Raw genomic sequence first — 23064 nt, 5'->3', positions numbered from 1 at the left:
AACAAATTAATCTGAAACCCTTGAAATAGAATGTCATTCTCTAATAAATTGAAAATGATTGTTCATCGTGTTTTCAACAAAAAATAACTTACTGCAGTAAAACAATTTTTATTCTTTATTCATTTTATTTATTCATTTATACAATAAGTACATTATCAAAATGATAGGAAGAGGAAAAATAAGGTAACCTTGTGTTATTCCTCTCCCAAATTTAGATAACACATAAATTTTTAAGTCTGTTATTAGTTTTATTGTGTGATTAATGAATAACATCTGCTACAAGGCATCATGAATCAATCTTCAGGCACTGATTGATCATTTATGTGGTAATTGTGGTATTTCGAGTTAAAGGATTTTTTCAAACGTTTATTAAACCTCATTTGAATTTTTATAAAGAAATACTTTGAATATTTATGTAAATGTCTAATTCACAGATGAAAATTACTGAGATATTGCAATTGTTCAATTGCTAATGAATTAATTATTATTATTAAATGAAAATCCAAATTAAATGCTGTAATTCACCCCGAAGACTTCTGCTACTGCAAATATTGACAACAGGGTAAACAGCTAGATGGAAATTCGATGAGCGCTACTATTCAAAAATTATTTGTCATTCCCGGGCTGAAAAATAATTTTTGAATAATAGCGCTCATCGAATTTCCATCTAGCTGTTTACCCTGTTGTCAATATTTTCAGTAGCAGAAGTCTTCGGGGTGAATTACAGCATTTTATTTCGATTTTCGTTTAATAATAATAATTAAATGTCTAATATTTTTCGCTTTTCTCTTGGAAAATTATGGTACACATAGGTTTCGATCAAGATGCAAAGTCTCCTGCAACTCCAAAAGTCCTATTTTTCTGTGTTTCCTCTTCCAATTACATATTTTTCACATTCATTGAAAAGTCTATTCAATTTGCAACTTCACAAGTACAATTTTGTCTTTTTTTTCCTCTTCCAATAACAGATCCTACTACATTAATGGCACGAGAGAGTTGACTTAACACTTATCAACTATGATATACTCGAGTAAAATGTTGATCGTGGACAGAAATAGTTGAGCAAATAATTGCTGTCGATAAGACTGTCTATAGTGGGAGATTCACTTTGAACTGTCAGCATTGTTTGAATGGGAAGCATTGATGATAGCTGTATGGGGAAACTGCCAGTTTGAAGTGAATCTCACACATAGTGTTGGCCTCCTTTTCAGTGAATTCATTCATAGAGACGTTGCAGTTTCGGCCAAAGTCTGCGACGGATAAGAACAGCGTCTGCTTCTGCAACAGTGGTTTGGAACAATGCAAACTAGATAGCAAGATTTCAATTAATGCAGAAACTTGTACTTTCAAAACTAGCTTGATAACTGATGCTGGAGCAAATTGTCTTTCATGGGCGAATATGCGATTTAGTTAAGCAGACATGTATCTCAGATAGAAGATCTATAACTTAGATTTAGTTTTGGGCGAACGCCTGTTGTTTTTACCTGGATTGTATTTGTAAATGAATAAATAAATTTGTCGAGAAAATAATAGAGAAACCATAGAGAAAACATAGTTACTAATATGTTGAAAACAATATAAAGACATGAAGTACTCTTCTATTTAAAACAACTTGAAAATGAAACAACTTTGAAATGGCCGAAACTAGGTGTTTGAAATGTTTTAAATAGAAGGGTACTTCATGTTTTTATATTGTTTTTATCATATTAGTAACTACCGTATGTTTTCTCTATGGTTTTTCTATGATTGTCTCTCGACAAATCTAAGTTATAGATCTTCTATCTGAGATACATGTATGTTTGTTTAACTAAATCACATATTCGCGATTACTTTTAATAATTTTTAAAAAGTAGCCCATACAAGTAAAGTGATTTTATTTTACTAAAATGTACCTAACTTTGGTACTTTCTCTATTCTTATTCCATGATTGAAGTCTCACTCATTTAGAGAATTCGTAAAACCTCATTGAAACCGTATTTATCCATCATAAGTTCTAAGTTAAAACAATCAATAAATAAATGAAAGAATTAAGCTGGATTCCCACATATCAGGGGTGAAGAGGAGAAAAGGGAAGTATTGGAGAAGAAAGTAGGAAAAAAGAGAAAAAATTGTAAGCGAGTCCACTTTCAACAAATGTATCTAGAAGAATTGGCTTTGCAAACAGTAGTTTGAGCAGAAATCTCGAGATTCATACGTCGATATCGAAGAAAACGTTACTGTATGTCCAGGTTTTTATAACTAGTTTAGTTTTTCTACTAATCTTAGAGTCTATGAGGAAGTGGTCCGGAATAAAATACTATTCTCATAACTCAATACTATTCTAAAATATTATTCTCATTAGTTCTAATGGGACTATTCACACTCGTTCGGCCGTGCTGAGTGGGAATAGTTCAATCACAACTCATGGGAATTATATTTCCACTGTACCGGTCACCTCCACTGATACTGATGTGTGTGAATCCAGCTTTAAGCATCTTGTCGATCGAACTGCGATGAATACTTGAAGTACTTAGATACTTCATGCATTTAAATTGAATTCATCTTATCAATTAAAGTTCGGAGTTTGAAGCCTTCGTCACAGCTACTTTAATAACATTAATAATAAATTGCCACTGTATCTCAATTACTTGCTATCATGGAGTGTTTCTAGATTTTTTTCAGTTATATGTCTTTTTTTCATTGATAGTTCAGTTGAACTTGTCACTTCAATTTGCTTTTCTCATATATGGATTTGCCTTCTATTTAACCATTAAATAGTAAATGAATTCCAATTTTCTCATTTATATAATTCAATGCTTCTTATGCTAAACTTGACATATTCTTTTCAATGATTGGATGCAATGAAAAATTATTGAACTATTTCTCATTATTATTATTATTACTCATCATCTCAGAATTATTGCTCATTTTTAGTTTTTTTCAATGTAACATTTTTTATTCAAATCGATACGTTTTAAAGTGTATCAAGAGTTATACTGTACCTCATTTTCATTTCATTTTTTATATCTAGTCTCTTCAAATCTCAAATTTTCAGTACCAAAATATTAATTGACTGGAAATTATGTAAAAGTGAAGACCTGCTCTTATTCCGGCCACTCCCGTGTTTCGGATGGACACGTTAAGCCGTCGGTCCCGGCTGCCTAAAAAGCAGTCGTTAGTTCATGTCAGAGGCCCTGAAATTGATCAGTTGCGACCTGAAAACTCTGACACCAGACCTGAGCCAGCCAGGTCACTCGATATTATTATTATTATTCCGGCCTATGTTATTCTATTCAAAGTGGCTATTCATCTGAAAACCATCGACAAAGGGGAATAAATTGTCCAAAGGGGCTAATAGACTGAATATTCAAAGGGTATTTATTCATCTGAAAATCATTGACAAAGGGAAAGTAATAGTTTAGAGTTGTTCTATTTTTCCCACCGAATCATTTTATTGATAGGTACAAATGTTGATGGGAACAAATGAATGAAAAATACATAATTGAAAAATTTATCTTCGATGTTTGTTAGAAATGTTTGTATTCCACTCTACGTGTTTATATTATACACTTATAACAATATTATTTTTGTACTTATCATGAAAATGATTCGGTGGCAAAAATAGGACAACACTAAACTATTACTTTCCCTTTGTCAATGGTAAAATCAATGAATGAACGAACATATTCTTGACCAACATTAAAATTTTTGAAGATAATTATTGATGAATAAAATAAATTAAGCAATGTTGTTGAACTCCTATTTATTAGCTACCGTACTGACCAATTGACTTGTATAATGTTATTATTAAGTGACGGTTGTACAATTAGTTCTAATCAACGGCGGTAGATAAAGCCCAATTTGCGTAAGTCACAATGAAAAAAAACATTAAGTTTTGCATATTGTCACGTGTCACCATGTTATAAAGTAATGCTATTGCTTGTCAGCACTTGCATTGAAATTAAATGAACCCTTCATCCGTATTATATATGATTTAATGCATGCGTTAATTTATTTATAAACAATAAAATGTTTAGATTCGGAAAAATAAGGAAATTAGGAGATGAATGTTAGTTATGTTTTGGTCAGCCAATTCTATCAAATCAACTGTTTGCATTTCATTTGTTTATAAATAAATTATTGTTTTTATAAATGAACCCTTCATCCGTATTATATATGATTTTATGCATGCATTCATTTATTTAAATAAAAATCCTAGAAATGATAAAAAAAGACAGGCGCAGCCCAAAACCGTTCATTTTCAATGCTTCTACAAATGTCTCTTCTAGAAAATTCAAATGTTATTAAGAAGCTCAAAATTGTTTAATTATGGTGAAAAAGTATAACTATTGTAAGTGATTCTCAAGAGTTATGCCTACTTGAAACGTCTAAATAGTCAACATTCAAATTTATTGCTTGAACATAGTCTTAAGCTGCGTTTACACCAAAGGTATTAACAAAATGTTCATTTTCCGTCCTTATAGATTCTATTAGATTGAACAGAACTTGACCAACACATATGTTCATCATGTGTATGCTAAGCTATGTTCAATCTAATATAGGTAGAATCTATAAGGATTCAGTTATTAACATTTTGTTAATAACTTTGGTGTAAACGCAGCTCAAGGCGTAGAAAAATATGTGGAAAACTAGATTCGGAAAAATAAGGAAATTAGGAGAGGAATGTTAGTTATGTTTTGGCCAGCCAATTCTATCAAATCAACTGTATGCATTTCTATTTGATAGCCTTGATCTCATTCAACTGTGACATAGTTCGATCAATATAATTTATGCCACTTTAATATCTGCTCATGTCGATTTATTATTACATTATTCACAGATAGTTAAATCAAACGTCATCTTTAGCTTTTTGTTCAATTCCATTTCAAACTCTTTTCTAAGTATTGCATTTTCAGCTCTATCAATTATTTCAGTTGCTTAAATTTACAATTCTTCGATTTTACAATTTACATTTACAAATACAATTTTTATACATTTCAATAGGTCATCTTGAAAGTTTCAATTCACTATAGTGAGGTCCACGTTATAATGGCAGTGCTTGATTAGCAATGGTATTGCTATCCTTGTCTATCATTCAACAAAGCGGATAGTGATATCTCTTTCTCGCTTTGCTCTTTTGCCAGATCGTCTTTTAGCAATGTAGAATTAATACTTAACAAAATATTCCATCTTAATTATGAAAATTCATTATTAAATTATTGAAAAATATAACTTTCTGCCTAATAAAATATAATTGATTATTTTAAACGAGAATGAACAGTTAATATTACATCAATAAAGCTGTATCAGCTACCGTCTATAGAAGGTATTGACAAGACAAAGGTTCGGCAATGTTGTTCTCCTATCTTTCTCCACCGCCATTATAACAAGGACCTCACTATTGTAGTCTACCCTTTATTATTTGCTCTGAGACACGACTAGTTTAGGGTGTTCACATGTTCACATTAGGGTGTTGAAATAATTTATCATTTGTTTTTTGTTCAAATAAATACATTTTGTTCTTTTGCAGCCCTTGTTGGATCACTGACGATAGGGACGACGTTCTTCCTGTCTCCTGTGGCTGGCATATTGACTGACAAGATAGGAATAAGAGTTACTACGTTTATTGGAGGATTGATGGCCGCACTTGGACTATTTGCTGCGTCTTTCTCCTACGAAAAGGTGATTCATCCTTTATGAAGGAAGCTTCAATTTGATTGTGTTTTGAATGTTCCTGAACAAATTTCCTCCTTTCTTTCTTTTCATCACATCCCATCATTAAGCCTTTTTCACTTTCCTTGTCCTATTACCATAGGTAAGGAAAGTATTGCTTTCCAAAAAAAAAACAAAGGTACCTCAATTTCTAAATTTCTATACGTTTCAAGGTCCCCTGAGTCTAAAAAAGTCGTTTTTGGGTATTGGTCTGTATGTGTGTATGAGTGTATGTATTAATAAAAACAATATGAAACTGGTAGTTTTGAACTTGAAAATGGCCAAAGTAGGTCGAAAATAGTCGTTAAATTTTTAAAGTTTTTAAAATGTTTTAATAAAAGGGTACTACAAGAGTATATTGTTTTTATTAAGTTGAATAAAGTGATTTTATGAGCGTGTGAATGTCTGCGTAGCCGATATCTCATCTCCCAATTGAAGGAACGACTTGAAATTTGGAACTTCAGGTCCTTACACTATAAGGATCCTAAACGAACAATTTCGATCAAATGTAATTCAATGTGGCGGCTAAAATTGCGAAATGATGTCATAAACAGGGTTTACGCGATTTTCTCAAAAACAGCTCCAACCATTTTGATCAAATTAATTTATACCTAGAATAGTCATTGATAAGCTCTATCAACTGTCACAAGTCCTATATCTGTAAAAAAATTCTGGAGCTTCGTCCCATCTATAGAAAGTTTGATTTTAGATTCCCAATTATCAGCCTTCAGATACAATTTAAACGTAAAATTTCAAGTGGAAAAGATTGAGCAATGGAAATCTCTACGATTAATATCCAGTAACATTTGCACCAAAAATTGAAAAAGTTAGAAATTCGAAAAAATGTGATTATTCAAATACAAACTTAATGAGAGAGGCAACTGTTGATCCTATTTAATCATCCACTGGAAGAGATAGCAGAATAATTGATCTCATCAGCTAATCAATTTCAAATTATTACAATAATGTAGCTACGAGCACGGTATTTAGATTAAATATATATGCTTCTTTGTACACATCTTCTATATGTATACTGTGCCCATGAGTATAATTGAAATTTTCATAACGGCAAGGAAAGTTGTGTGAGTGCGCCACACCAGATTTTTTTGTATTTTTATTAGACATTTGTATTTTGATTGTATTTAGATTTGTTTTGCGTATTTTGTGTTGAATTGAATCAAATTATTGATTGATTGAATTTAGCCGTTGTTCAATTCAAAAGCTCACCAATTTCACCTTATTTTTTCTATCTCAAGAACCAGAACTCAACGTTTACAGTTGACAATGGGTTACCAAAAAAGATTTTCCACTTTATAAATTCGAAAAGTATATCGACAACACAAGATCACTTGTGAATTATGACTTGATTTGATGCAACAATTTTATTACAGATTTATTTGTTACACTTTGATTTAATTATTTTTCGTTGTCTAATTTTGCAGGTTACCTCTCTGTACCTAACCTATGGTGTTCTGTTTGGCGTAGGCTCTTCCCTGGCCTACACGCCATCTCTAGTCATTTTGGGTCACTATTTCCAAAGATATATGGGTGTTGTGAATGGATTCGTCACTGCAGGCAGCTCAACCTTCACTATGCTCATGCCTTATCTAATTGATGCGCTTTTAACTAATTTTGGACTAGGAGTTTGTTTAAGGTATGTTGATCTAATATGAATAATGAATACTTAATTTTATTTCCTCCATAAAAACAAAGAAATTTTATGAAAACTTTCTGGAAATTAACTGACTACTACATCAAGTAAGCGTGGCCAGTGTGTAATTGAGCTATTTTAATTTAAATAAACACAAAATAGTTTGTGTCTAGTCCGTATATAACATCAATACTGCCTGCAGCGCAGGCTGAATAATATCCAGTCGAAGATCCACCCTTTTTCTACAAGTTAGATATCAGAAACAATTCATTAATGCATTTCAAATAAATGTAAAAAGTAAGTTGAATTAAAACATTGTTTACCGTTTTGTTCAATTTAATAATTGACTTGGCTATACAGATTTACTTTATTTACCATGAAGTGGCATGAATTATAATATGGTTGAAATAATTCAATTACATCGCGACTTGTTTCTATCAATTTGAATTCTGAACCAGTTTGTCAAACCTATATTAATGATAATTTACAGGAGAATATCAAAGGCATTAACTCTCTCAAGGAGATAACTGTGCTTTAACGATGCTTGTTGCTTTCTTGTAAACTTTTACGGCAAATAAAATTCTTGATTCTTCTTGAGAACTAACAACCTCTTTCATATTGTTCAAAAAATATATTTACATTATTAAAATAAAACCTTATTTTAGATTAGATGTATGTTCCACAACAACCAAAAATTATTTTCTTGTATATTAAATATTCGATTAAAATCATGTGGGACACTAATGTTTGCACTTGAATTCATTGCTTTAACAAAAATAAATTTGTTTTCCAAATATAAATAATCAACATGTTGCTTAAATTAATTTTCGAGACAAGAACTCAGATACTATTCAATTATGTTTGTTTAAGAATATGGTATTTGGTTGATCGACCCCAAGCACGAATTTGTTTACTAAATTTGTGAGTGAATTAGGAACAGTGAATTAGGAACTCTCTCTTACGAAGCAGTATTGTTCAAATAAGTGAGACATTGTTTATTCAGCTTAATTTTTCCCAATAACTGTGTCAAATTTCCATCCACAGTTAAATTTTTCTACTACAGTCTAAACAGTACTTAACTAGTTTCCAGAAGTAATTACAACATTGAGACAGTTTATGGAATCTTCTGTTTGTTTAAGCTTTTATTTATTCCTTTTTGAATAGTAATTTTGTGCTTTTCCAGGTGTTTATCGTTGTTTATGTGCTTCATTATGTTGAGCTCGTTGTTATTCAAACCAATTACGGCTGATGATACGCAGCTGAAGAAGAAGGAGTTCAAGTCGTTGATAAACAAGAGCATCTGGATGAATCGGAGATATGTTTATTGGGCGGTTATCATTCCTATGGCTCTTTTCGGTTATTTTGTTCCTTATGTACATATGGTGAGTCCATTATTACAAGTATCAGCCTAATAAAAGTTTGGTATATTGTTTTAAATGTTTATTGAGAACAAGCATAGCCAAGTACTCTGGTTGCCTAGCAACCAAATGCTAGAGACTCTCATCAACTCCTGTTATAGGTTATTAAGAAACCATACCACTCTGGTCAAATTCGTTCTTGATATTTTTTTATAAATTAAGACCCTTGATATTTTTACAAGTCACCAGTAAAGTTGATTAGCCTGTCTGATGCCAAGATAATGTACGTCTTATTTTTATATAATCAGCAGTCTTGTATTATGAAGAATTATTTTTGATTCCATTATCATGTAAATTGTGAACTATAGAATAATGTCACTTGAATAATTAATGTTGAATAGAGAAAATATAGCCTACCATATTAACTATCTTTTCTCTAAAGCCTTGCCCAACATGAACAAATGTTCGACGAACATGTTTGTTGAAACAGTTTCGGCCAATTTTATTATGTTTGACAAACAATGTTTGCCCGTGGCCAGTGTGGACGCGTCACCAAACAAAATATTTGTAAGTGAGAAGAATAGGTTTTATGTTTTACAGCTGTCAACACTGAAAATGTTTGGAAAAATAGTAATTTTTTGTTTGACAAACAATGATTGTCCAAACTATTTAAAATGTTTGTCCCTGAGCTGCTCAACAAACATGTATGTCGAACATTTGTTCATTGTGGACACGGCTTTAGATAAAACGTTCGGCGACACTGTTATAAAATCTCATTAGTGGTGACTGATAATAATAGCATTTAGTTTTCAAATATTCAGTTTTTATCTCTTTCATTAAATTTTTATTGATATTCCTATTCCCGTCTCTGATTTCACTTGTTACCAATAGATTTCTATTTCTCGAAAATATAGAACTGATTTAATCAATTATCCACAATAATCAGACTTATTCTCTTGTATTACACTTGACAAGTATAAACAAAATAATTGATGATTTTCCACTTCTCTTATCTTTCATACTATTGTATTCATGAGATTTGAGACATTCGTTTTTTGGAACGAAATCACTTTTCTCTTTCACTGTTTTTCAAAATTATGTTAAATCATTGATGCTCTCTAAATGAAATGTGCATTCTATTACTTGCATTCAGACTTTAACTTGTAGCTACATTCAGGAGAACACGTATTAATGATGTCTCCAATATAAATCCTTAATTATAGGTATTGTAAATAAATCATTTTTTATCTTTGTTTTGCAGGTAAAGTTTGTTGAAGATTACTTCCCTGGCCACGATGGTAAAAATCTAGTCTTCTGTATTGGCGTCACATCCGGTCTGGGGCGGTTAATATTTGGAAAGATAGCTGATTATCCCAGGATTAACAGGGTATATCTACAACAGGTAACAATATAATATGCCATTGCTTCAGGTTGATTTATGTGAATGACTTGATGATTTTATCTTGAGGAGGAAGTGGTTAGTCTAGTGTTAAGCGTCTTATCGGTTCAATCATATAAGTGACGTTTTTTTGTTGAAGACTGTGAATGTGAAAGGATGAAAGTTTGGGAAATTTGCTTTATAATCTTTGTGTGGGATCTTCCGGTGGGATTGCCTCACAGCCTCTTTCCTTTCTAATCAGTGCATTCTACAAGTAAATTTCATTGTTGAAATCAAAATTCTCTCTTGATAACAATGTAATGGGGTTGAAAGTTTAGTAGGTGTCGAAGTTGGGGTGCCCTTAACTGTTTGTGGTTATGCAACAGATTACAAATATTATATTGATTTTATTATTCAAATTCCAATACTAGAATTATAGTACACTCTACAATAAATTTATCATTTCTCCACCGAATCTAACTTATGATACATGAATTTGAGCCGCCTTGACGAGCTGAAAAGAATGAGATGTAGTACGAGGAGATTCGATCATTTTGTCAAAAGTTAAGGGTGTTTGAAATGTTGAGGTGTCCTTATGCACGCCTCTCCACCAGTAAATACTAAAATTGAGTGCATCTAACGGATGATTCTGATATAACATGATCTTATTATTAACTTATAGCATTGTGCAAGCTCTCAATGTGCTGACAATGAAGGTAGTAATGATGATTGAAGCTAACAATTATGTGTTTTTCGAAATACAAGGAGCATTTTTATCAAGTGTACCTAGAGATCTATATGCGATAGAGCGCTCTACCTGGTCTCAGGTAGTGAAGCACAGAATTACGCCCAGGGGATTTTGAATTATACTTTTGAAAGGTGAAAATTGAAAGATATTGTTGATTAAAAACTAAAATTCATCAAAATTGTACTCATTTTTGAAGAATTAAAACTATAATAATAATACTGAGGGTGATGCCCACATAAGCTCTTAGGCTTGTGCGTGGGTAATGAGTGAGAAGGATGATGATGATGATGATGAGAGATGGCGACTACTTTTTAGGTAGATTACTTTTTAGGACCGACGGCTTATCGTCTGTCTCCTCTGAAAGACGGGGTTGGCCGTATCTATGTGATGTTTTTTACCACAGCACAATTACATTGGGATTGTGCTGAGGTCAAAAACTTTTTGCCCCGGTCGAGATTCGAACTCGCGTTCTCTTGATTATTAAACCGGCGCATTATCACTTACTCCAACGAGCCACCAAAAAATTGGTTCTGGGCTACTCTTATGTATCCAAAAAATATATTAAAAAATTAGAACTACAATGTATATTGCAAGCATACACCCTTTTTCATGTCTACATTGACTGGACTATATGTGTAAGGTTAAAAGTATTTTTTTTTCAATTTCATTTATTGCCAATTAGAATATTCAAGACATATTCCAAACTCTTTATAATATGACACCATTTATAAAGCATTTTTTTTTTCAATTTCATTTATTGCCAATTAGAATATTCAAGACATATTCCAAACTCTTTATAATATGACATATCATTGAAAAGATAATTAAATAAACATAATCACTCATACATATACTGTACTTGAATAAAATATAAAATCTAGGATTCACCAGCAAAAAGAAAATATTTTGGTGAGAGTATTTATTTGATTGAATTAAGTTTTTTTTTATCTGTAAAGTATCACCTTTATTGATAACTTTTTAATATAAAATAACAAATTAAAAACAACTAGTTTCGAGTTGGTAAACAACTAACTAGTTTTACCAGTTAGTAAGGTATGATTACTAACATTTCAATTGTATATGTCTGAATATATATACTTTTCATTTGGTGATTGAAAATTCATCAATTTTCTCATCTGAATTGATTTTATTGATGAAATGAAAAATGATTTAAGCATCGAAACTATTTGTTTCTAATTTAATTTATTTTAAAAATTTCTCAAAAAGGGTACTATTGTGTTATTTTACTTTTAAGAAATTAAGTAGCCCTGAATATATAAGTTTTCAGTTTTTTTTTTATATAGAATTCATATATCTCAATAAATATATTATATCAAATAATAATGTGTTACATTTTATGGTGTTGTTGTGTTGCAGTTGTCGTTCTTCCTGATCGGGTCGGTGACAATGCTGATGGTGGTGTGCCCGAGCTTCTCGCTGCTGGTGGTGTGTGTGCTGACGATGGGTCTGTTCGACGGCTGCTTCATCTCACTGCTCGGTCCGATTGCCTTCGACTTGTGCGGCCATGATGGCGCCGGCCAGGCCATCGGCTTCCTGCTCGGCTTCTGCTCGTTTCCGCTCACCATCGGCCCGCCCATTGCTGGTCAGTTGCTGCTAGACAATTAAGGTCTCTTCACACTTAGCTGAAATATGTCCTATCCCCCAATGTTATTATTTTGAATGGACAGATTCAAGGATCCAAAGGTTCAAAGAACCCCACACGTTATTATTGTGTTCCCAAGTAGTATGTCAGTTAGGTAAGACAATACCTGTGTCCTTTACAAGAACCAGGAGTTTTTCCCTTTACTAACATCCCATTCATCACCTGGTTGCTTGTCTCAATTTAGTGTACCCACCCTCTTCAGACTGATTGGTCCTCGTGACCTACGTGAGTTCCACTCCTGGCCTTCTTTGAAGGTCCTTCTCCTGAGGAAGGGGTCACCAAGTTGCCTCTAGGGCGCCTGGCTACCCTTGACTCAGCCTCTTGACCCACATTTGTGCCTGGAGTTTCACCCATCTCTGGTCTCTTGATTTTTTCCTTTTTGCCCCTCCGAAACTTTGCAGGGTCAAAAGCCTCACCTCTCCCTAGAAGTTATGCCTGAATGGCCGTCCTTCTTTGAGCAGTGGTCTGAGAAGCTCATCCTTCCTCTCCAGTTCGGATGATGTGATTGAGCTTACATCATACATGTCGTGATCAGTAGAAGCCTTCTCAATGTTGATAGCCTCTACATAAGAGTGCAAAGGAACCCCCTGTGCTCCTGAAGCACCCATTTCAGATTAAGGATCCCGTGGGTTTGAAGGCTAGGCAACTTCTGGAGTTGCCTTGGGGTTTGGTTTGTTCATGTGGCTCCCACGAACAAATGGGGAAGTAGAGTCGACCCAGACAGACCCCCGCATGTCCAGGCAAGGCTAAATACTACAGGAGGGCGCATGGTATCCTGCAGGCACCGTTAGAGACACCATATAAAAGTACCACCCATCACGGTCCACATAACACCTTGGGTTGGCTTAAGAAGAAGTAAGAATACGGCCAATGATGCCGATAGATAGAAAAATAAATAAAGAATGGCACAAAGCTAAGTCAATGGAAAAAGTGTCATTCTAGAAATGAAAAGTTCCAAAGCATATTATAAGGAGAAGAAGGGCTTTTGGAAAGGGGGTCCCTTTTAGTCGCCTCTTACGACAAGCAGGGATACTGTTGGTATATTCTGGTTATCAACAATTTCTTGAGTACGATGTTCGACTTAAAGCTCCCCCAACCCACAGGGGGCTCCCAATGTTAAATCCAAGCTACGAATATGAACGAGACAGAACGAAACACAGGATTTAACATTAGGAGATAGGACGTTTTTCAGCGTATTTAAGTGTGAAGAGACCCTTATAACCCAAGTATTATCAATGAATGACAGAAGACTCTCAGTTGGTAGCCCCAGCAGACTGAAAGGTGCAACGCCCTAGTCGTCTCAGCTATGCTGGCCGGCAACTTACTTTACTCCATGGAAAAGAATACTAGATACGTCAAACGTTTGGTCCACATGTAAGAGATCACTTGGCGGAGCCAAGAGAAGTATAGAGTTTTTATATAAATAAAAATTAAACTTAATGTGAATAAATGAAAATGAATAAATTCTTATTCATTGTAACTGATGGTTGCAGGCCTGATCTACGACCACACCAAGTCGTACAGCATTCCGTTCTTCCTGGCGGGCATTCCGCCAATCCTGGGCGCGGCGCTACTCTTCATGGTCAGCTGTTCGACGTCACGCAACGGCAACGACACAGCGACGACATCTGCACGGCACGACGACGACACAGCCACCTCGCAACTCATCCACCAGCAAAATGGCGGCCTCACCAACGGTAAGAAGACGTCGTCGACCGCATCCCTGCCTCTGTTTGTTCCCGCCTACAGTATTCCGCTTTCTGCTTCTTACAATGTCTGTCACAACTCCCTACCCAAACACTTCCAGGTGTTCAATCGCGCCGCGTATAGTGTCAACAGCGAGTGCCAACTGCTATGTGATGAGAGAATGGCTGCTAGGTATACTGATTGAAAATTATGTACTGATGTACTGTTTAGTTGCGAAATACTCCTGAAACAAATCATCGAATTGGATTTGTGGCTTGGGAATTGAAGAAATAAAATTATTACTGTATAATAATTATTTCCAATATCGAATTGAATTTGAATTATCCAATTGGTTAACTGCAATTTCGAATATCAATGGAATTGAGGTTGCGGCTAGTTTTGTAGTAGAGGAGGTCTGTTCAGTTGCGAAATCTCCTTAAAAAAATAATTATTGAATTTGATTTGTGTTTTGGGAATTAATGGAATAAAATAATCACTGTATAATAATTATTTTCAAATTCTAATTATCCAATTGGTTAACTGCAATTTCCAATAACTCTTCTATCAATGGAGTAAAATCTTATGGTTTAATTTGTAGTTGAGGAATCACATGAATGAAGTTAAACTGAGGAATTATGGAATGAAATCAAACTATTTTATTTGTACTGGAGAAATTACTTGAATCAAATCAGATTATTTTAATTTTGATGATGAATGATTCAATTCGATGTGTAGTGGATGAATTACTCAAGTCAAATCAAATTATTTTATTTGGGATGATGAATTTATTAGATTCGAGTTTCAGTTGAGGAATTCCTTGAATCAAATCAAATTATTCAATCCGTAGTTGAGGGATTAGTTGAATCTAATAATTTTTTTTTTAATTTAGGACTAATCAAATATCATTCTATTTGGGATTATATATGATTCGATTTGTAGTTGAGAGAACTTTCTCTTCCTTTCTTCCTTCTAAATTCTATTAAACATTCCATGGTATATTGTGTAGCAGAGGACTATATGAGTTACGTATATTTTAGCATTGATTTTCAATTAGTTTTGACGTCATTTTGTATTATTTAATCACTGTATAAAAAATATATGTTTAATAAGAAGAGACAAATTCAAAAATTGTAATTATGAGCAATAATTAATCGTTATTAAGTTCAATTCATTAAAGATTTCAAAACAAACAATACATAAACTGAAGGCTTTGTCGATTTTGAATTACATCATGACTATATTGTATCTCGTAGATGACGTTATACATCTTAATGGATAGATTTTTTATAAACATCTGAAACGTTTCTATAGTGCCTTAAAGAATGCGCAGATGACACCTATCATATTCTACCAATGACTTCTTCTTCTTTCGACTAATACATGCCATGATTCTAAATACTAATATTTTTTATTTCTTTTACATTATTCCAATTCAATGCTTTCCTTATTTACAATAACTTGCTTAATTTTACCAAAAAAATGCTTTCTAAGGGAAAAACTATAGATTCTGGTTCTGGATGCTTTTCGTATGTTTCAATAAATGGCATATAACTTGTAAATGATGCTTCTAAGAAGCTAGAACTAAAAGTTTCACAAATGTGCCCATTTATTTATTTAATAGTTGTAAAGTTGTGTATTCTGTAAATACTTTTCTGTATTAACTTTATTTAGATTTTTAGAGTGTTCAATTCACGCTTTTCTATGATTTTTGCTTTTTTCAGTAGATGGTTTCTGGTTTTGGTTGCCTAATTGATTGACTTTTATATAGTTTATTGAATCCCTTTATACTCTTCAATATTCAACTAAGTATAATGTGTTTTTGTTTATATTATAGCTCGTATTCTTGTAGATGCAATAATTTTTTGATCTCTGTAATTTTTGCTGTAATATTTGCTGAAATTCTTTATTTTGTACATTGTGATTTACTTTGCATGACGTGTTTGGTTTGGTTTTTGCTTGCTTAGTATTGATTGGCTTTTGAAATGTAAACTAGATACTAAACTATTTTTCTAATAAAATGTTGAAAATTATTTTTGCTTCTCCTTCTTCTTCTGCCTGTCTATCTTCATCCATTGTTTTTCCAAGTAAAAAATCAACATTATTTCATTCATTCCATTAAACAAATTTGATGCTACTAATTAAACTCATCTGTTGAAAATTAGGTGGTTTAGTTTGTACATTTATTTACAAAATGGAGTATTGTTTGAAAATATAAAAAATTGAAAAATTATTCGTTATAATCCGTTTTTATGAATCTCTGGTGCAACCAAAAAATAAACGTTGATTCTTTTAATTAACACAATACAGTCGCAATAGTTGAGCTCTTTTAAAACTCTATTTTCAAGTGATTTCATCATCTTCACTCTTCAATAATTGGAGAAGTTCTTAATTATGATATGATTGAATTTGGTCTATTGCAGGTCATACACGCCAGCCAGTCATCGCATCCTCAGAGACAGAAAGATGAGCCCATTTATAGTTATTCTTCCTATTTTAAGAACTTCCTATTACTAGCTTAAGTTGTGTAATATGTGAAAATGAGTGTTTTATGTTTTAATTTATTTTTAAATATTGAGAACATAGTTGAGGAGTTAACGATTTTGACTTTTCCAATTTGAGGTGTGGTCAATGTTTTTGTAGTCTTACCTGCTACAGTTTGAACCGCACCATGATCGTGAATTTCCAAATTTTCAATTCTTATTAATGTCTGCTTTCAATATGAAGGTTATAGATGTAATGAAGCTATAGTGAGGTCCACGTTATATTGACAGTGTTTGATTAGCAATGGTATTGCTATCCTTGTTTATCATTCAACAAAGAGGATAGTGTATCTCTTTCTCGCTTTGCTCTGTTGCCAGATCGGCTTTCAACAATGTAGAATTGATAATTAATTAACAAAATATTTCATCTCAATTATGAAAATTCATTATGAAATAATTAAAAAATATTAATTCATCGCTTAATAAAATAATTTATTATTTTAAACAAGAATGAACAATTAATATTACATTAATAAACCTGTATCAGCTACCGTCAAGAAGGCATTGACAGGACAGTGAGGATCGGCAACGTTGTTCTCCTATCTTTCTCCACTGCCATTATAACGTGGATCTCATTAAAGTATCAGACTGCTAGTGACCATAAAAATAAGATGGCAAAATTTCAAATGAGTTTTCTGTCCAGTGCCACAATACAGTTAAACTGCTACCTATTGAAGCACATTGCTCTACAATTTTACAATTTTTGTTCATTAATTTTTATGATTATAGGAATAGAGTCTGGAAGTTTTAGGTTTGCTGCTTTAATGCTACTTCATATATAGAAAAAGTTCTTCCGAAACTAATGACAATGACTGTGCCCGTATTATTGGGACAATTAAAATGTGTTTTGTGTAAAAGCAAAGGCTAGTCGCCATGAAGACAATGTTAGAATGTAGAATGTGCAGATTTCCTCAATATTTTGAGAAACCCGTCAATCGGGTGATAAATATTGAATAATTGAAACTAATGGTGTTGTACCTCCACTTGGTTCCCTGACAGAACTACTTGGGTTATTGTGCTCGATTGATAAAAACAACCGTTAATCTGGTAGAAAATTTTTGAATAATTGTAACAAATGGTGAAAAAGCTCCTTTTGGCTTCTTGACAGAACTATTTGGACTAGATAGATAAGTTTCTAGACAGAAAATTTTAATATAGCATTCTTTTGTTCATCGATTCGCGTTGCACAAGTTATAAAAGTTCATACAAGTTATAAAATTGAAAACATCATTATAGTTTTAGATATGGCAGAATGTAGCAGGTAAGGTCTCAAAAATTGAAATAGGTATTTTAAACTATTGCGAAATGTAGTTCCACAAAAACAACGAATTTTCCTAAAAATTGATATTTTTCCCTGAACCGAATGTGCTAATTATTGATATTTTTCAACTCTAGTGAAACGGTAGTTCTAGTTTTTATTATTATTCTACTTTGTTATTGAGGAGTCAATCAAATATATTAGGTACTAATGCGAGAGAATGCAGTATTCATCCTCGAGTTTACATTAGCATATTTTATTAATTATTCTCAATTAAATATAGTTTACAATTGAGAATAGTATTTACTGGTGAGAATAATAGAAATCAAAATTTCCTCAAGTTTACCTGATGAAAAATCTGTAGAATAAAAAAGTATTTAAAATAATAAGATATTAATTTGTTGGATGTGTTATGGACAAAATTTATCTGTTTATTTTTAAATATTTGTTTAGCGCACCTCAATTCATTGAATGAACCATTACCCCATTCAAGATCACAGATTATCATTGGAATTGAAATAAGTGGAAAAAGTAGTATTTTGGCCAATACGGAAAACCAAATCACTTGAAGTAATCCAACTTCAATTCTGTCTAATTTCAAAGTTTTGTTGGAAAATGTTTGCTTTCGTGAGAAACTGAATATTCTATGGTATTTATTTCCTTGCAACAATATCTAGATATAGCTGTCTCAATCCAAATGAGATTTATGATTGTTTAATGGGATATGAGTTCTTGAAATGCTTGAGCTTCAATGAATCAATGGCAATTTTACATGAAAAACCAGGATTTCACAATGGTTTTGAATAAAAAAATTATTTATCGATATCCTTCCACATATCATAGCATAGCGTCCTTCATTAGCATAGCGGTTTTAAAAGTCACAACAAAATCAAAATTTTAATTATTAAATTTTATAATATTATTATTGTAGGTTTTTCAAATTACGTTTTCATTGTCAAAAATATAAACATCCATCATTGTAATGTACAGTGCTTTATATTTATCACAATGAGTATCCTACCTCTTTGAGATTTTTTAATTTTATTTTATAAGTAACATCATGTTATTGTAACCATCATCTTGTTAGTTCTGTTTATCACTATGACACTTGTATTTTTCACCTTTTGAAAATACTTCTTCCATTGTCATCCATTTATTATTTTGTAACACGTGCCTTTCTAGATTAGTGTCATCCATGATCACCATGAATCAAAATATTTTTGTATTGATCAATATTTTAAAATACTTCCTCATAACACAAAAACACAATTTGTGTTTTGTCAAAACCCATTTTTCCAATTCTTGTTGGGGCTACCATGACAATAAAAAAATTATTTATTTTATAATTAATATGATATATATATATATATATATATATATATATATATATATATATTATATATATATATATATAATATATATATATATAATATATATATATATATATATATATAATATATATATATATATTATATATATATATATATATATATATATATAATATATATATATATATATATATATATATGTTGTTAATGTGAAGTGTAAAATGATGAGTTTTGCTGCGTTGAAAGATGTGTGATCTCTTTATAAGGATTGGAAACATTGAAATAGTTGTAAAGTTATACTTTTCGTTGTAGATATTTTCTCTGCTAAGAAATTATTATTGTTAATGGAATAGGATAGGACAGATTACACGGATTATGCTACACCTTAAAACTTCGGTTCTGTAACTAATCGTGAAAATAGCTTTTGTTACATCCATATCATTTCACATATTCATAATAAAATGTTTATTGTTAGTTACTTTTAATAAGGTATATAAATTGTAGATATATACGATTTCATGTATGAAATTTTGATTTTCTCAAATATTATTTAGACTTGAGACCTGAGCAGCTAGAAACAGTTTTATTGTAGACATTATTTGTAATATGGTATCACTTACAGTAATAAAATAATGCCATATTTTTAAACATTTTTAGTTTCACAACATGAATAAAAATCCTTATGTATCAAATCTTTTATCCTTTTGAAGTATAAACTGCCAATGGACATTCCATTTTAGGTACAGTACAAAATAAATAGTTCATGGTGTTTAATTATTGTTCTCTAATCGTAGTTTGCCTTACTACTTTGATAATTAATATTAATGACTCTGAATTGTTTTGTGTCTACCTTTAAATTTACAGGTACGTTTGATCTCTGTTTTATGGTATTATATTTGAAATTATTGCTCACATTGACCCCTTCAACGACTTGAATAAATAATTTTAATCTATTTACGGTACATATTTCGTCCATAGGTGCATATATTATGTTGATATATTGAAAATTACAGAAAAAATATTTATAGATCAGTAAATAGCATCAGTATTGTTGATAGGTTGAAAAGTATTTTATATTTATAAAAATCCCTTCTATTATAGGCTATATTGATCTTGTTTGTTGATAAAATAGTTGAAAATATATTCATGATTACATAGTTTTTACGTGTTATTTATTGTTAGTAAAAATTTAAGAAATAATGTGAAACGAATGTGTGTAATGTAGCCTAAGATATATCCAGTACGGTAAATCATCAATCTTTTCACGTTAGAGAAATAAAATAGAAACTAAGTTAAAGAAGTAGAATAGTCTAAGCCGTATCTACAATTATTCTGTCACGGAAAATGTATTATTGATGCATTTTGGAAGTTTCCTGTTCATATCAAAATAAAAAAAAAATTATTTCATTTTTATTTTGTTCTTCAAAATTTATCGATAGACTCGTATCAAAACTGGGAAGCATTTTAACAACATTCAGACAAGTTCATATAATAGCATTATTGTATTTCCATATTAGATTTTTTTATGGAAAAATAAATGGAATACAATAGGCCTTTATTCTTCTAGGGTATATATATTTTGTAACAATGAAATAAATTCGAATTGTTCACTACAAGTTATGTATTTTCCACCCTGATTTCTGAAAGAGAGGTACCTCGGCTAGCCGAACAAAAGAGGTGTGGTGAGTGTTTTTTGTTATAATCTGTGAATGTTGTTTTAATTTAATGGAAAATAATATTATCCTGTTTGATATATCAGAACCACAGTAAACTTACAGTATGGAAACTTGGCTAGTACCCTGACGTAAAAATCCGCCATCTTGTTAGGAAGCGCCGCATTGTAATAGTATTGATGGTGGGTTCAGATCACTTTAATGATCCGGATCAATTGATCTCGTTCACTGCCACGAGCCAATCAAAAGACCAGGATTGAAACTTTCCAAGGTCACGTGACGTGTCTAGTATTTGCGTCATGTAAAAAGCATTGGCTAGATAGGCGTTTGATTACAAGTTTCCATTCTGTACCTTTTCTGTGCCAGAACCTCCTACCAGAGAAAACTTGAACGGACCGGACCATTCACTATCCGACAATTTGGTCCGACTTCCTTGAGCCACTATGTAGGATCTTTCAGCACTCATGCTCCGGCTGGTTCGTCAAACATCCCCACTCACGTTTCAAATAGAACGTAACTAGGCGGCTGAACTTGCGTGGCGAACAAGTCAGTTGAACAGTTTAGACCAAAGACCTTAAAGAGATATAGACCCACAATGCCTATGCCTTCCCAATGATAGCTCTTACTTGAAATTGAAGGCCGCCATTGGGGTATTTTAGCACGAGTATTATATCTATATATATTTGTAATACAATAGATCACAAAGGCATTGGTATGTAATAATCTTTGGGTTGCCCCCTCAAAGGCGGATTTCAATTCCAAGTACGACACTAGCGCTGTATGTGAGTCTATGCATCTTAAGGTCTTTGGTTTAGACGTTCAGACTTCCGTTCCGACAGCATTCGCCCCGCCCACAACAACCCCATTCACGTTTCGACGTCGAACCTCAAGTTGGAAAATATATCGGATAGTGAATAGCCTGCTTTTTACATTAATATTGTTTTATTCAGATAATTTTGTTGGTGAGATGTTGTGATATCTATCCATAATGAAAACACTGGGATTTTGTCAGAAATATTACTAATTTATTGTAAAATAATTTCAACACTGAAGATGACAACATTGGTGTTGAAACATGTACGGTATGTAATTTTACAAGAAATTATAGTGATATTTCTGACAACTTCCCAGAGTTTTCATTGTTTTATTCTATGCTCCTACATACCAGTACCGGACCTGCGCCTACAAAAACGTGGCCGCCGTGCAGCTGATGGCCGGCATTAATATTATCTTGAACGGGAACTATAGTGAGGTCCACGTTATAATGGCAGTGTAGGAAGATAGGTGAAAAGGGTTGCCAGATCTCAGTCTTGCCGCCCAAACAGCTGATACTGGTATATCTGATGAGTTTAACTGTTCATTATTGTTGAAAATAGTTGACCATATTTTATTTGTCAAGAAAATATATTTTCAACGATGTAATAATAAATTTTCATGATTGAGATTAAATATTTTGTTTATTAATTGAATTTCTACATTGTTGATAAACGGTGTGGCAACATCGCAAAGCGTGAAAGAGATAATGCCATCTGCTTTGTTGAATGATAGACAAGGATAGCAACACCATTGCAAATCACACACTGCCATTATAACATGGACCTCACTATAGACGAACTGTGACCTGAGACCCTCCCAAACAGCTGATTAGCCAATATAGCTTACCTTTCAATGATAATAAATGCGTTTTTTTGTGAGAGGGGGGCAGAACTATCCTCGAGGTTCAAGTTGAGGTACCGTAGGCTACTTAACATTTTGGTGGGCTTCTCAACAGCCTATTACCGTAGGAGTAGGACCTGATTTAAGCCTACGGAATTCCTTGTTTGTGCCGTAGACTACTCAATACCATTTGAGGGGCGTGTCTGTCGGTACTCTCCTGTCACCTCTGTGTCACTCTATAGTGAGGTCCACGTTATAATGACAGTATTTGTTCAACTTTGGTTTTGCTATCCTTGTCTATCATTTGACAAACTCGGTAGTACTATCCTTTTCCAGGTCCACAACGATGCCAATTATGTTTTTGACAGTGTAGAAATATAATTAATTAATGCAGAGAATCGGCATCGCTTTTCTTCTATCTTTATCCCCTGCCA

At 32.6% G+C, this 23064-nt stretch overlaps 1 protein-coding gene across 4 annotated transcripts in view; it reads left to right on the top strand.

The window, feature by feature from the left end:
* Positions 1-19244, top strand: part of LOC111058252 (monocarboxylate transporter 10) — a 31899-nt gene extending 12655 nt beyond the window's left edge. The window contains exons 3-9 of one of the 4 annotated variants that reach the window (XM_039432120.1): positions 5510-5661; positions 7134-7345; positions 8526-8724; positions 9962-10102; positions 12204-12429; positions 13983-14186; positions 16596-19244. In XM_039432120.1, coding sequence (XP_039288054.1) covers positions 5510-5661; positions 7134-7345; positions 8526-8724; positions 9962-10102; positions 12204-12429; positions 13983-14186; positions 16596-16642 — 1181 coding nt within the window. In that variant the 3' untranslated portion in view covers positions 16643-19244. Of the gene's footprint in view, positions 1-5509; positions 5662-7133; positions 7346-8525; positions 8725-9961; positions 10103-12203; positions 12430-13982; positions 16206-16595 lie in introns of those variants that run through there. The other 3 variants (XM_039432121.1, XM_039432119.1, XM_039432118.1) reach the window with 3 other exon arrangements.
* The last annotated feature ends 3820 nt before the right edge of the window (positions 19245-23064 follow it).

Source organism: Nilaparvata lugens, chromosome 7 (assembly GCF_014356525.2).
Source record: "Nilaparvata lugens isolate BPH chromosome 7, ASM1435652v1, whole genome shotgun sequence".
NCBI classification, from domain to species: domain Eukaryota; kingdom Metazoa; phylum Arthropoda; class Insecta; order Hemiptera; family Delphacidae; genus Nilaparvata; species Nilaparvata lugens.
Note: the sequence above shows the minus strand (reverse complement) of the source record. Positions and strands in the feature narration are given on the sequence as shown.